The 12,288-nt window shown below is 33.7% G+C and overlaps 1 protein-coding gene across 2 annotated transcripts in view; it reads left to right on the top strand.

Moving 5' to 3' along the window:
- The first annotated feature begins 221 nt into the window (after positions 1 to 221).
- LOC131046320 (methyl-CpG-binding domain-containing protein 2) overlaps positions 222 to 12,288 on the top strand; it is a 65,313-nt gene continuing 53,246 nt past the window's right edge. For both annotated transcript variants that reach the window (XM_057980027.2, XM_057980028.2), the window contains exons 1-2: positions 222 to 443; positions 538 to 615. In XM_057980027.2, the coding sequence (XP_057836010.2) occupies positions 573 to 615 (43 nt within the window). In that variant the 5' untranslated portion in view covers positions 222 to 443; positions 538 to 572. The remainder of the gene's footprint in view (positions 444 to 537; positions 616 to 12,288) is intronic.

Genomic DNA, 12,288 nt, shown 5'->3' with positions numbered 1-12,288 from the left:
TGGTGTGAACAGAATAAAAGCCGCCACTTGTGATAAAGCAAAGTACGAGTGACCTACAAAATTCCCCAAACAAAATCAATTTTGTTCGCTTACAAATCTTACTTGAAGAAGACCTACGGAAAATAAATAAATAAATTTACCAATAGTTTCCATTTACAAATTTTTCTCGGAACAACCAAAAATGTCCCCTGGACAGTTATATTTAAGGGCTCTTATGTACCTTTCCTCTAACCTGGTTTACCCAATCGTCGGAATTCCGTACCCTCCGAGGTTCGAACTCGAGACCTCCATGTACATATGGAAAGAAATAATCGGAGAGAATATTAAATCCCTGATCTGCTTCAGGTTCCGAGTTCGAATCTCGACACGTAGAACGAGAAAGCAACGCCACACGGTGACATTAGAGGCTTCCGGCTCGGCAATCGTCTGCTGTTCGGTTTAAGGTGAATGTCTCGGCCATCGCTTTTGTAATTATTACGGCTTACCATTCTCCACAGGAACGGGAGTTTGTGATATAGATTTTGCATTTCAATGCAGGAAAGTTCGATCGGTTTTCACTGATATGCGTTGAAATGGAGCGCGAAAAGAATCCGTACATCACACAGCCTGTTCCATGTAAGTTTCAACCCTTTCTTCAAACCCTAACGATTTTGGAAATTCTCCATACATCTGTTGGATTTATTTTTAATGATAAAAGCTTTTGTGTGCCTAGATTCTAGAGCCGGATCTGTAACATTGCGATGTGAAATAGCTCTGTAGCGTTTCTTTTCTATAAAACGATATTAAAATAATAAAAAATACACAATTACAGAATGAAATCTTAAACATCTAAAGCAATTAGGAACAGCAAACCCTATCAAACAAATTTAGAATGGTTATGGCTGTTGTTACAGGAAAAGAAAATAGTATATGTATTTGAAAATCCTGCGGCTGGAATCAAATTTCTTATTAAGTGAAAACTATTAGAAGCGAAGGCTTTACATTAATTAGGCGTTTCAAGGGCCTGTACAAGCGCCTGTACATGATGGACCGTTAGACATCGCTTATTGCAGGCATCGGCAAATCCAGTTAGGCTTGAAGTAAATGAGGTCCGATGGATGAAATATCTGACATTTAAATCAAGCCATGAATTAGGCCTGCAGTTTGATGTTTTCCCCTGCCTGTCAAATACAAATTTGATGAGTCACAGTAACAAACATCTCAAAACAAAGTTCATGACCTCTTGATCCTCTCAAAAAATGTTATAATCATTGTTATTCCTGATCTTCTCTGCCTCGTTAGTCCTGCCAATACCGGTGGCTGTAGGATGTTTTCTGAACGTTCTCCCCAAATTTCCATAAGGCAAACGTAGAAAATGTTCATAATAATTGTTCAGGCGTCAGATCTATGTCCCTAGGCAGATAGCCTTTGCACATGCGTGACAATACCGGCGGAATGTTGGATTTCAGTAGTTAGCCATTGTTCTACCATTGATTGACTCAACAGAAGACACCTAACATGTGGATGATAACGAAATTCTTTTTAGAAAAAGGGAAGGAGTGGGGTACATTGCACAGTGATTGTTGAATAACCGGTGATGGCTGAGTGGCAGTATCCACATGCACAGTGATTGTTGAATAACCGTTGATTGCTGAGTGGCAGTATCCACATGAATTCACGCAGTGCATTTGACGGTAGTTAGAATTTTGTAAGGCGTACTTATCCCTCTTTCCAACTCAAGCTATTTTTTTTCATATTATTCAACAAAAATAGTGTATTATATACTTTAGTAATTAAAAAGAATTGTTTTGGTGATGTGTGGTTTAATGGTAATTCATATATTGGTAGTTACTGGTTTATATTCCTTTACAAAATTAGGACCAGGACCAGAGCTATTCATTTTTCATATTCCTCCAGCAGTGGACTTTCTAACATTTAAAACAAACTATTACTGTTAAATTTTGACCTCTAAACAGCGCACAAACTTACAGAATTCCCAAATAAAAAGAGCAGTAAATTAAAAAAATTTAACTTGAAATCTCAATTTTTTTTACATTTTCTAAGTAAAATAATATTTTACTTACTAAAACGACAAACTAGAAATGTGGGTATACGGGGTCGTCATGAGCATTTCTAATAATGGTGTGAGAAGTGCTTTCTATTATTTTTATGTTTATATTCCAACGTTGCAGTCAGGGTGTATCATGTTGTAGAGAATAATCACACCTAAATTTAATTTAATTTGGTTATATATATTATGAAATATATGTATATAAATAGATTAAATAAATATGTATAAATAAGTGCAAATTGATTATAAATAATATAATTAGAATTAATTATTAAAAATGATAATAAATAATTTATACAAATAAAATTAAATATGATATTTAGTTTTGAAAATTGTTAATGAAAAGATATTGTTAAATAGGCAAGGTAATGGTCAGATAATTATCAATATGATGTAAAGGATAGGGTCATGAAATTTAATTGGACAATAATGATCATACACATTAGATCATAAGATGTAACATGATAAGAGTCATGGGCATAGAATCATAAAATGTAAACATGATAAGTATTATAAGTGTGGAATCTGTTGGCACTTGGCTCATCCGGTCAAGTTGAATTTGCACTGAAGAATATTGAGGAACTAAGCAGTTTTGAATTGATGTATGTTGCAACTCAAAAGTTAAGGAAGGAAGGGACTGAAGACAAGCAGGCCATTGAGCAAGCCATCCCTGTTTTGCAGCAGCTTGCACTAGAGTATAAGGTAGATCTGATTGGAAGCCCATCCGATAAATTGAAAGGTTTGACAGAGCACATTTCCAAAGAGTTAAAAACTCTTCAACATGTATCAAACCGATAGTTAATTGAGAGGTACAATGTAGCCAGATTGGTAACTTGTAATAATATGATTGCATCGGATAAGACTAATCTGACTAAAGAATTAAAAAAGGATTGATGAGGCTCTCATTTTGTGTAGTCATATATACCGATCTTTCTCTAACATATCACATTTAACAACAGACCTAAATAATAAAATAAAGGAGGATAAGGAGGAAATTGAACATATCCTAATTAGTTTTGATGGTACTGAGTCATTGACCAACTCTCTTGATGGTCAAATTTTGCTTTTTGAATCTGATATTTTAGCCCTGGAGAAGGATAAGGACAGAATCATTCGGCGAGCTAGAGAGTTGAGAGGATTGGCCAATACCCGGTTAAATACTTTATTGCTTCATAAGAGAGAGTGTATAGAACAAATGGGAAAGCCCACACCGGTTAAATACTTTATTGCTTCATAAGAGAGAGTGTATAGAACATATGAGGAAGCCCACACTGACAGACCTAGCTGAGTTGGAAATTCATGCTTACTTGTTGAATGGGCTAGTATCAATTTTGAGTACATTGAAATCCGGCTGGGACACTTACTTGCCATTCTTGAAGGGTGCTTATCCAGACATTTTCAAGCACATACAGATCCGGTAATCACAATTTTGCTTTCATTCTTTTTTTTTACCCCGACTTTGTCATTGATGTCAAAGGGAGAGAGGTTGATGTGAAAAATTTCAAGGGACATAAGAAGTAATGTATAGCTCAGGGGGAGCAGGGTCAGTTTTGGTCAACAGTTTTGGGAGGAACCAGAACAACACTTCAGCGATCCATTCTTCACATGAGTGTTGCCATCAATGCCAAAGGGGGAAACTGTTGGCAATTGACACTCATCCGGTTTAGTTGTGTTGTCATTGATGGCAACACACACCATTTTGGGTTGGACACTTAATCGGTACTCATCGATATTCAAATCATCTGGCATATAAAGGAACCGACAACCGACAGTCAAGGGAAATCGACAAACTAGGAACCGATATATGAGGCCGACATAGGAGATTGATCCGACAGGTTTACACGACAACAATCAGTGACATCGGTCACAAAGTTTAATGCATTTATTTTTGTCTAGGCCGACATGCAAACAAATTGTAATATCATTGTAAGCCAACATAAGGCATTTATGTTTATGTTTGGGAAGGGTATTTAAGTCAATCCGGTTTGGTCATTTTGTAGATATAGGTGTGTAAAAATTATGCGAGCGATCTTGATTGACAAAATGCAAATATAATATTCTGTAGTCGGTCTTGGATATTGGTTTAGAGGTTTGGGAAGCAAAGTTAGTTACCGGTAAGGTAGGACATAGTGGAAACCGATCTAGACATTGCTTTAACCAGAACTCATCCAACATAGCAGATGCATTCTCTGAGTTCGGAATTTTGATTGTAACTCCATATTTGGTGTTTGTAGTCAATGAGGCTCCTTTTGTGATGAGTAATGCGCTCTAGGTTGTTGGCCTTCCTGCATGTGCATGCCCCTATTGTAGTATTTATTCATTTGGCCAGTGGATAGATATTGTGGGTCACCAATCCCACTGTGGTTTTTCCTCTTTGAGGTTTTCCACGTATAAATCTTTGTGTTATGGTGTTTATTCATGTGATTGCATTGTTATTACTTGCTGTTACTTTCTTTCATGCATACCGGTTACTAAGTGGGTTTGTTAATAGGGCTGAAAATACTCTAACCGGCAGAACATTGATTCACACCCCCCCCCCCTCTCAGTGTTCTTGGATTCTAACAGAATCATGATAAAGGTAAACATAAAAAGCATAGTGACCATGGCATATGAATAACATCAAAATCATGAAGAATGAGGAACACAAATCATCATAAAACATGTGATAAGGGGACACAATAAAGAACACGTGTAGATATAAATGATGATTCTTGTGCAAATATGGTTGTTAAACAAGACATTAACAAGCATGGAAAGCTCACAAAGAAACATAGGCAAACATAGAAGCTAAACATCACAAGTAATCATAAATATGAGATAGGAAATATGCTACCCCCCTCCCCCCCCCCCCTCCCCCCCCCAAGTGAGAAAAAAAAGGATATACATTATATAGAAGGTAAAATGAGAATAAAACAAAGACTACAAACATAGATGCAAGAAAGTTGAAAATATAAGAACACATGTAAACAAAAAAAAGCTAATACAAGTATATGAAATGTTGGTTTTTGAAATAGAGGACTCCTATCCTTCTTTGGTACCTATAAGCGGTATGGTATGTTTGACTTGATCATGTGACAACTTCATTTTATCTTTTTCTTTATTTTGTTCTTCTAATCTTCTTTGAAACACATCATAGAGAGCTTTCTCTTTTTCATATGGAGGCTCCTTGGTAGTTGGAATGTCAGAATCCAAAGTGAAATTGTTTGGTTGTATAAGAGGCTTACATGGATGTTGTGTAATCTACAATTTTACCCTCGTGAACATATTTAACACATTGAGTACAACAAATGACACAACTCCTAAGTGTGCCAACCAAGGTCTACAATACAAAAAATATGTTAGAAATAATAATGTAAAAAATATGTTAGAAGAATAATGTTACATTGTACTTATTCTTCCTTAGGTCCAAACTCAAGAGGTCACATGCTCGACAACCCAAAGATTGAATCAATTCTTCATTAGTTGTCTTTTATGATACTCATGAATGAACACAAGAATTTGGCTTCAAATATTTAGTAGCTAAGAAGTTTTTCATATATATATATATATATATATATATATATATATATATATATATATATATATATATATATATATATATATATATATATATATATATATATATATATATTATATTGCATTGTAGCATCTATAAGAATATCGCCAATTACTTGCAATTCATAGGATCTTCTCATTTGGAAATGTGACATTTAATAGAGTAGCATAGGAGGAGGAATACGTGTCACTAGATTGTATTATGCTTGCAAATCTATCCAAATGTGCAAGTGCACACACACAAGAATCAACACAATAGTCATCCATAGTATATCTATCAACATGTGTATGATCCATAGGAAAATAATCTCGTTTATGAGATGCATTATTGTTATTGATATGATTTGCAAATGGGTTAGTGTAAATCTTCAAATTTTGATTAGGGGGAGCAACCAAAGGATTGCCTCTATCATTGATAGAATGCTCTACATAAATTATGTTTGTTTGTTGATTTTTTTCTTGTATGATGCGAATATAGAACCACATACTACATAATAAATCTCATTGTAAATGGTTAGGATGCAACCTCCCCCCACTTGTGGTGTGGCCAAGGTTTGAACACAACCAATATTCACGCTTTCCAATGACTTACCAATCGCTTTATGCCACAAAGGCTCTATATGAATCATATTTAATTATCAATTAGATCTCACACTTTATGTTTTAAAGAAATACAACCCTGTGTATGGTGCCCATTAACTTTGAAGTTGTAAAATGCATTCTCGTTGTAGTTTTTAATTAGCTCTCTAGTTAGATCTAATGGTCTAATAGATGGAAGAGTAATCAAATTAGAGCTTAACAAACTATGAAGCATAGTACCCGAGGACTCTTGTAACTTAGTAATTTTCCTAAAACTACAAGGCTTTAAAAGTGGATTTGTAGCTACATTCTATACATTATTCATTGTTTCTTTAGAATCATCACCCTTTGAAAACATATTAGACTTTTGAAATTTGGAAAGGTAAGATGTAAAATACAATGGACCATGCTTTGTCTTGTATAGAGGGTATGGGTCAGTGACCTAGCCTATAGTAGTATCACCCGTAATCCTTTCTATAGTTGATAGTAGGGAAGAAGACCCTTCTGTAAAGTAGTGGGTGGTTGAGCCCTATAGGCATAAACTATAGGAAGCTGGCATGATCAAATGTATCATGGGATGCACAACAACCATCAAAGGATGTTGGGACCAAGCTCACACATAATGGGAAAAGTGTATAATTAGAAGCAAGTGATTCTGAATCAAAATTCTTCAAAAAAGGTCATATTTCTATGAAAGAAGGGAAACTACTCAAGTGAACATTTTTTATGAATTCTTGGAATAAGTCCCTTAAGAAAAATGATTTTGAGCTCATCAAATTAATTCCTAGTTTACTACTCAACGATCAAAAGCAAATAACAATAACACAATCATTTATAGGCTCATTACTCCTTTGGGAACATTTAGTTGAATCGTTCACAACTATTTTCAAGGCCCCATCAATATGAAAATGTTTCAAGAAAGTTGTGGCTAGTTGATTAAAAGTATGTATAAAATTAGGAGGTAAATAATAAAATCATTGAATAACATAATCCCTTAAGATTTGTGGAAACAACTTAGCTTGGAATTTATCATCATATGCAAAATCCAAACATGCACCAATAGAAGCTTGTTGATGAACATTAGGATCTTGTTTTCCATTACATAACCAAATCTAGGTGCCACAAAACCAATAGGCGATGGCTATTTAACCACCTCAAATATAAGTGATGAGCATTGTGGATGATTGTATGTTATATAATGCTTGCTTCTTTGCATACCATCCACTTTCTTCTTAAGTTGATAAATTTTTAGAGTAATGCTTCCAAAGTAGAGGTAGAAATAGTAATGCTTTTAGGAGCATGCGAAACAAGGGATCAAGTGTAATGAGGATGATAAACAACGACACAGAAAGGTAAATACATTCCCATGGTAGGAAGGGTGGAGTGTGGTAGGCTATAGGAGGTACAAAATGTGATATGTAACCAAGAATGGAACAAGGTATGGAGTGAACAATGGAATTAGGGATGACCATGGGGAATGTAGGGATGACATTAGAGGAAACAATACTACTAGTGGAGGTGGAAATACTAAAATTAATAGGATCATGTGTATGGGTAGCATGAGAGGTAGGTGGAATGGTGGTGAGAAGACAAGATGAAGGAGGTGTGGGCATAAAGAACTACACATGTGAGGTAGGATAGAAGGAGGAACACAATTAGGAGGTATGTTGTACTCAAGGGGAAAGTAAGAAGATGATACACTATTTAAAAAATTCAAGGCAATTTTAGTGCTAAAACTTTGAAGGTCTCTTGTCACCCCAAAAAGGGTTAAATAATTAATAAATGACAGAAAAAATTGAATCAAAGTACTAGGATTATCCATTCTAGCTAAAATAGTGAGTTCATGTGCAAATTGTTGTTGTTCCAAATGTTCTCCCTGATAATAAATTTCTTCATCATTTAATAAAAGGATTAAGGACAATGCTTGTGTGAGAATCATTAGGAACACTATTATCATTAGACCAAGCCATGCATGGATTCAAATAAGGGCTTCTTCTTAAAGGGATGTTAGAATGAAAGTGAGATCTTGGCATGCAAAACAATTCACAAAACCTTAGAGGCCAATGATAAGGAGATATTAGGTTGATTTTAAAATTCAAAGTATCAACAAACACTTTGATCTAAAAACAAATTAGCAAATAAAACCCTTAATATAACCAAGGGTGGGTACAATGGTTGCAAATAAGATATCACCATAGGACACAAAAACTTAGAAGCAAGATGTAGCTAGGAAGCACAAACAAGAGGACTTACAAATTCTAATCAAATTTAATATGAATAATATGCAATAAAAAAGATAGATTTGAAACACTAATAAAAGGGACAAACCCTAATACCAAACACTAGATGGTGTAAGATATGTTGAGATTACAAAATAATGTGGGGGAATAATCTAAAACTAATTAAATAAATGCATGCAAATAAGCATGAATTAACCTACATAATAGAGCTAGGAGTAACAATAGAAAATAGTGACAAATAATGCAAAAATTAAATGTGATACTTAGCTTGAAACTTAATGATTGATATATGTTGTGACAAATGTTAGAAGTTAATTTACCAATGCTTTTGATTTTCTTGTGATATATACGAAGATCCGAACTTTTGAAATTTCATTACTTGTGGCTTTAGATCACCTATACAAGTGTGAACTTGATCTATGCAAGTGCAATTTGATAATGTGCACATGTTTGAGCATGAATGTTGTGGATCTAATTTGGTGGATTGTAAATTATTAACTTCTACTTGCCTTGAATTTGGATGTTTGAATATGCACAAGGATTGGGTTGCAAATATTTTGGGAAATCTATTAAATTATGAGGGTCATGTTCTCCTCACTCTAAGAGAAAGGTAACTAGCAAGAATACAATTGAGCTACAATAATGCACTTTTATGGAATTCTCTAGTAATCTTGCTATGGCGTTCCCATAAATGCTCTATAACAATCTTTTTGTATAGCATAAAGGTGATCTTCAACATGATAACTGATGAGAATGAATGTCCTATATACAATAACCAAGCCCACAAATCAATAAAATGTGCACTAGGTTGGGTCATGTTGGTGTTCTTTTTTGTATTAACCCTTAAATCTAATGTTCTTATCAAAATGTTGATACAATGACCAATTAACTAAATAGTAACGACCCTATTTTCAAATCAAGGGTTGAAAAAGCTAATGAACATGAGGATTATGGACCTCTTCTACACTTTGAGCCTTACTAAGCTCATGAGGGTAATCTTAGAGATCTTTTGATAATATTATGATTAAGTAAACTTAGGTTAACTCTAAAACAAAGATGACTTTGTATTTAGATATTAATTATTATTCTTTGTTGAAGGTTCCAATGTATTGAAAGTGCAAATCTCTAACTTGTAAGGTGCAAAACCATTGACCTAATTTTTTCAATGACAGTTGTCTTCTCCACAAAAAAAGTCCACCCTTTCAATTTTTGTAAGGATGTCAAGTAACCCAAAAAAGTGTACTTTACGATGAGTTAAAAATGATGATTCTAGAACAATACTTTAATTTAAAGAACATAAACATAATTAAATCTAACTTTTCATAAGAGCTATGGAAAAGCCATTTCAAGAAAATTTCATGTCTTTAAATAAAACATAGCATAAGAGTTTGATGAAATTCTTTTAATGGACACTTTACAATATTAATTATGAAAATTTTAATTGAAAATTCCACATGAATGAGAATATGTGTAATTAATACGATTTCCTTAGGCAATTTTTTTTTGTTTAAATAAATTTTCTAGAGTTCACTTTATAAATATTATAACTATTCAATAATTAAAGGTTTGTAAATTTCATATTAAAGAACTTGACACTTATTTAATATTTGTTTGTTGTTCATTGACCATTATGTTATTATTTTTATCTAACATTTCCATTTAATAATTTATACAAAGACATAAATTATTTTTATAAGCGAATAATTGTTACAACAATATTGATCACTCCCTTTTAATATTTGTTGTACAATTTGCCTTTAATAAGCCTCACCTTTGTAGGTGCTTCATTTCTTTATAAATTGTTAATTGTCCTTCTTTCAATTGGTAAACCTAGGGATTAATTGATTCTAGTCGGTGAGGTTGTTTGTGGCCTTAATCTTGTACATCAAAAACATTCCTCCACAAGATTTGAACATAATACTTATCTCCAAATAATCAATAGACATACCATTACACTATGTGCTCATGTGCAACATTTGTTCAATATGGTTACTTAATGACACCTAAGGTGTCCTCATAACAAAACAGAGGGGTGGGCTTTAGTCCACATATTACCATAAATATGACCCTTACTTTTAGGTGTTCCGATGTCCATTACAAAGTTTCCCTTGTGTGAAAATTTAATTTCACTTTGTGGAATGAAACTATCTATTCTCTACTACCAAATTGAATCTTGTCAAACATTAAAAATTGTTTTTCTTAATTACATTTCTATTATCAAATACTCTTTTTGTTACACAAAATTAAAATTTACGTCAATATCAAATATTCAAAACAAAAACAACATTCACATACAAAATAACATCAATATTAAATAAAAAATTATACTACCATAATTTATTCGTAATATTATTTTATTCTAGTCACACAATAGCCTATTACATAAAATTAGATATTTAATTTCTAACAAAAAATATTGTTGAACAATGTTATCTCCCTTTATTCTTTTTAGACTTAATAGATATGTCTTATTATAAAATTGATTTTTTTTTATTGTTGAACAATGTTATCTCCCTTTATTCTTTTGACTTAATACATATGTCTTATTATAAAATTGAACAAAAAATATTGTTGAACAATGTTATCTCCCTTTATTCTTTTTAGACTTCAAACTTTTTAAAACAATTCTTTTAATCAAAACATAATTATATTATAAATAAAATATTTAAATAATAAATAAAATAATATGTATTGACAAACATATATGGTAAAATTATTTTAAATTTATAGTCATAGACCCATAAAATAATTAAATAAAATAATATCCATATATTTAATAAAACATATATATATAATGAATGTTTCCAAATTTAGGATCAATAGAGCCATTTTAAAAATTTGACCTGTGAAGCATCTTATCATGTCAGTAACATAACACTTTTTAAACAACGCTTTAAAAATAATAACGATCATAACGCGAAAAACCCCGCCGTTAAGGGGCAAATCAAATTAACCGGATTTGAAAGAGTGGGCCGGACTCGCGACAAACAGAGCAGAAAGACTCGATCCAGAATCACGGTGGCTTCATCATCCCGACTGAACACCGATTCTTCACGGTCCCTTTCAGCATCGCCTCCTCTTGTCAGTCCCCAAGCCGTGCTGGCAGAATAATATAATTCCTTGCCTTGACCCGACAGAAGTTTCAGCGCTATCCTTCTAACAGCGTTACTGCATACCACGCGCCACTTCCTTTTTTTGACAGGCCGCCTTGAAACACCGTCCGCCAAGGGAAAAAGTACTAGTTATTTCCAGTTTTCTATTTTTGTGGGTTACCACCAGATTCTTAGCACCATGGCCAAGGCTCGGCAGAAGTCAGCCAATTCCTCTTTTTGATGGTTAATGAATAGATTCTCAAGCTTCGCAAAATGTAGTCTCTCCATATCAGAGCAGGGGAAAATATTACGAAGCCGTCTATTAGACACCGCGCATCTGTGGCGAATATCTGTTGGCCGCTGCGTCGCCCTGCCTCCAAAATCGACCTCCGAGAAAAAACCAGCCGGATAGAAGCACAGAATTGCTACCATGCGCCCACAAAATTTATTTAGCTTTGATCAATACGAAAAAAGGAACCAATATAAAATTGCAGAGCTATAATGCAAGGCGAATAAACTGGAAAGTTCAGTCATATCGTTCACACGTGTAAGCTCTTGGCGTACCTGTTTAGGAAAACGGGATTAAAAAAGCCTGCATCTACAAGGACATCGGACATGAAACCGAAATTTTACACAATTTACGTTGTAGCTTTGTGTTATGATAGAATTAGATTTTTCAAATTGCATAGGGGAAGCTAATCAATAGTCGATTTAGCGAACTTGCATTCTGATTTTAAACAGTATATGAGATTTTGACATTTTTTTTTTTGGC

This window comes from Cryptomeria japonica, chromosome 2 (assembly GCF_030272615.1).
Source record: "Cryptomeria japonica chromosome 2, Sugi_1.0, whole genome shotgun sequence".
Classification (NCBI taxonomy): Eukaryota; Viridiplantae; Streptophyta; class Pinopsida; order Cupressales; family Cupressaceae; genus Cryptomeria; species Cryptomeria japonica.
Note: the sequence above shows the minus strand (reverse complement) of the source record. Positions and strands in the feature narration are given on the sequence as shown.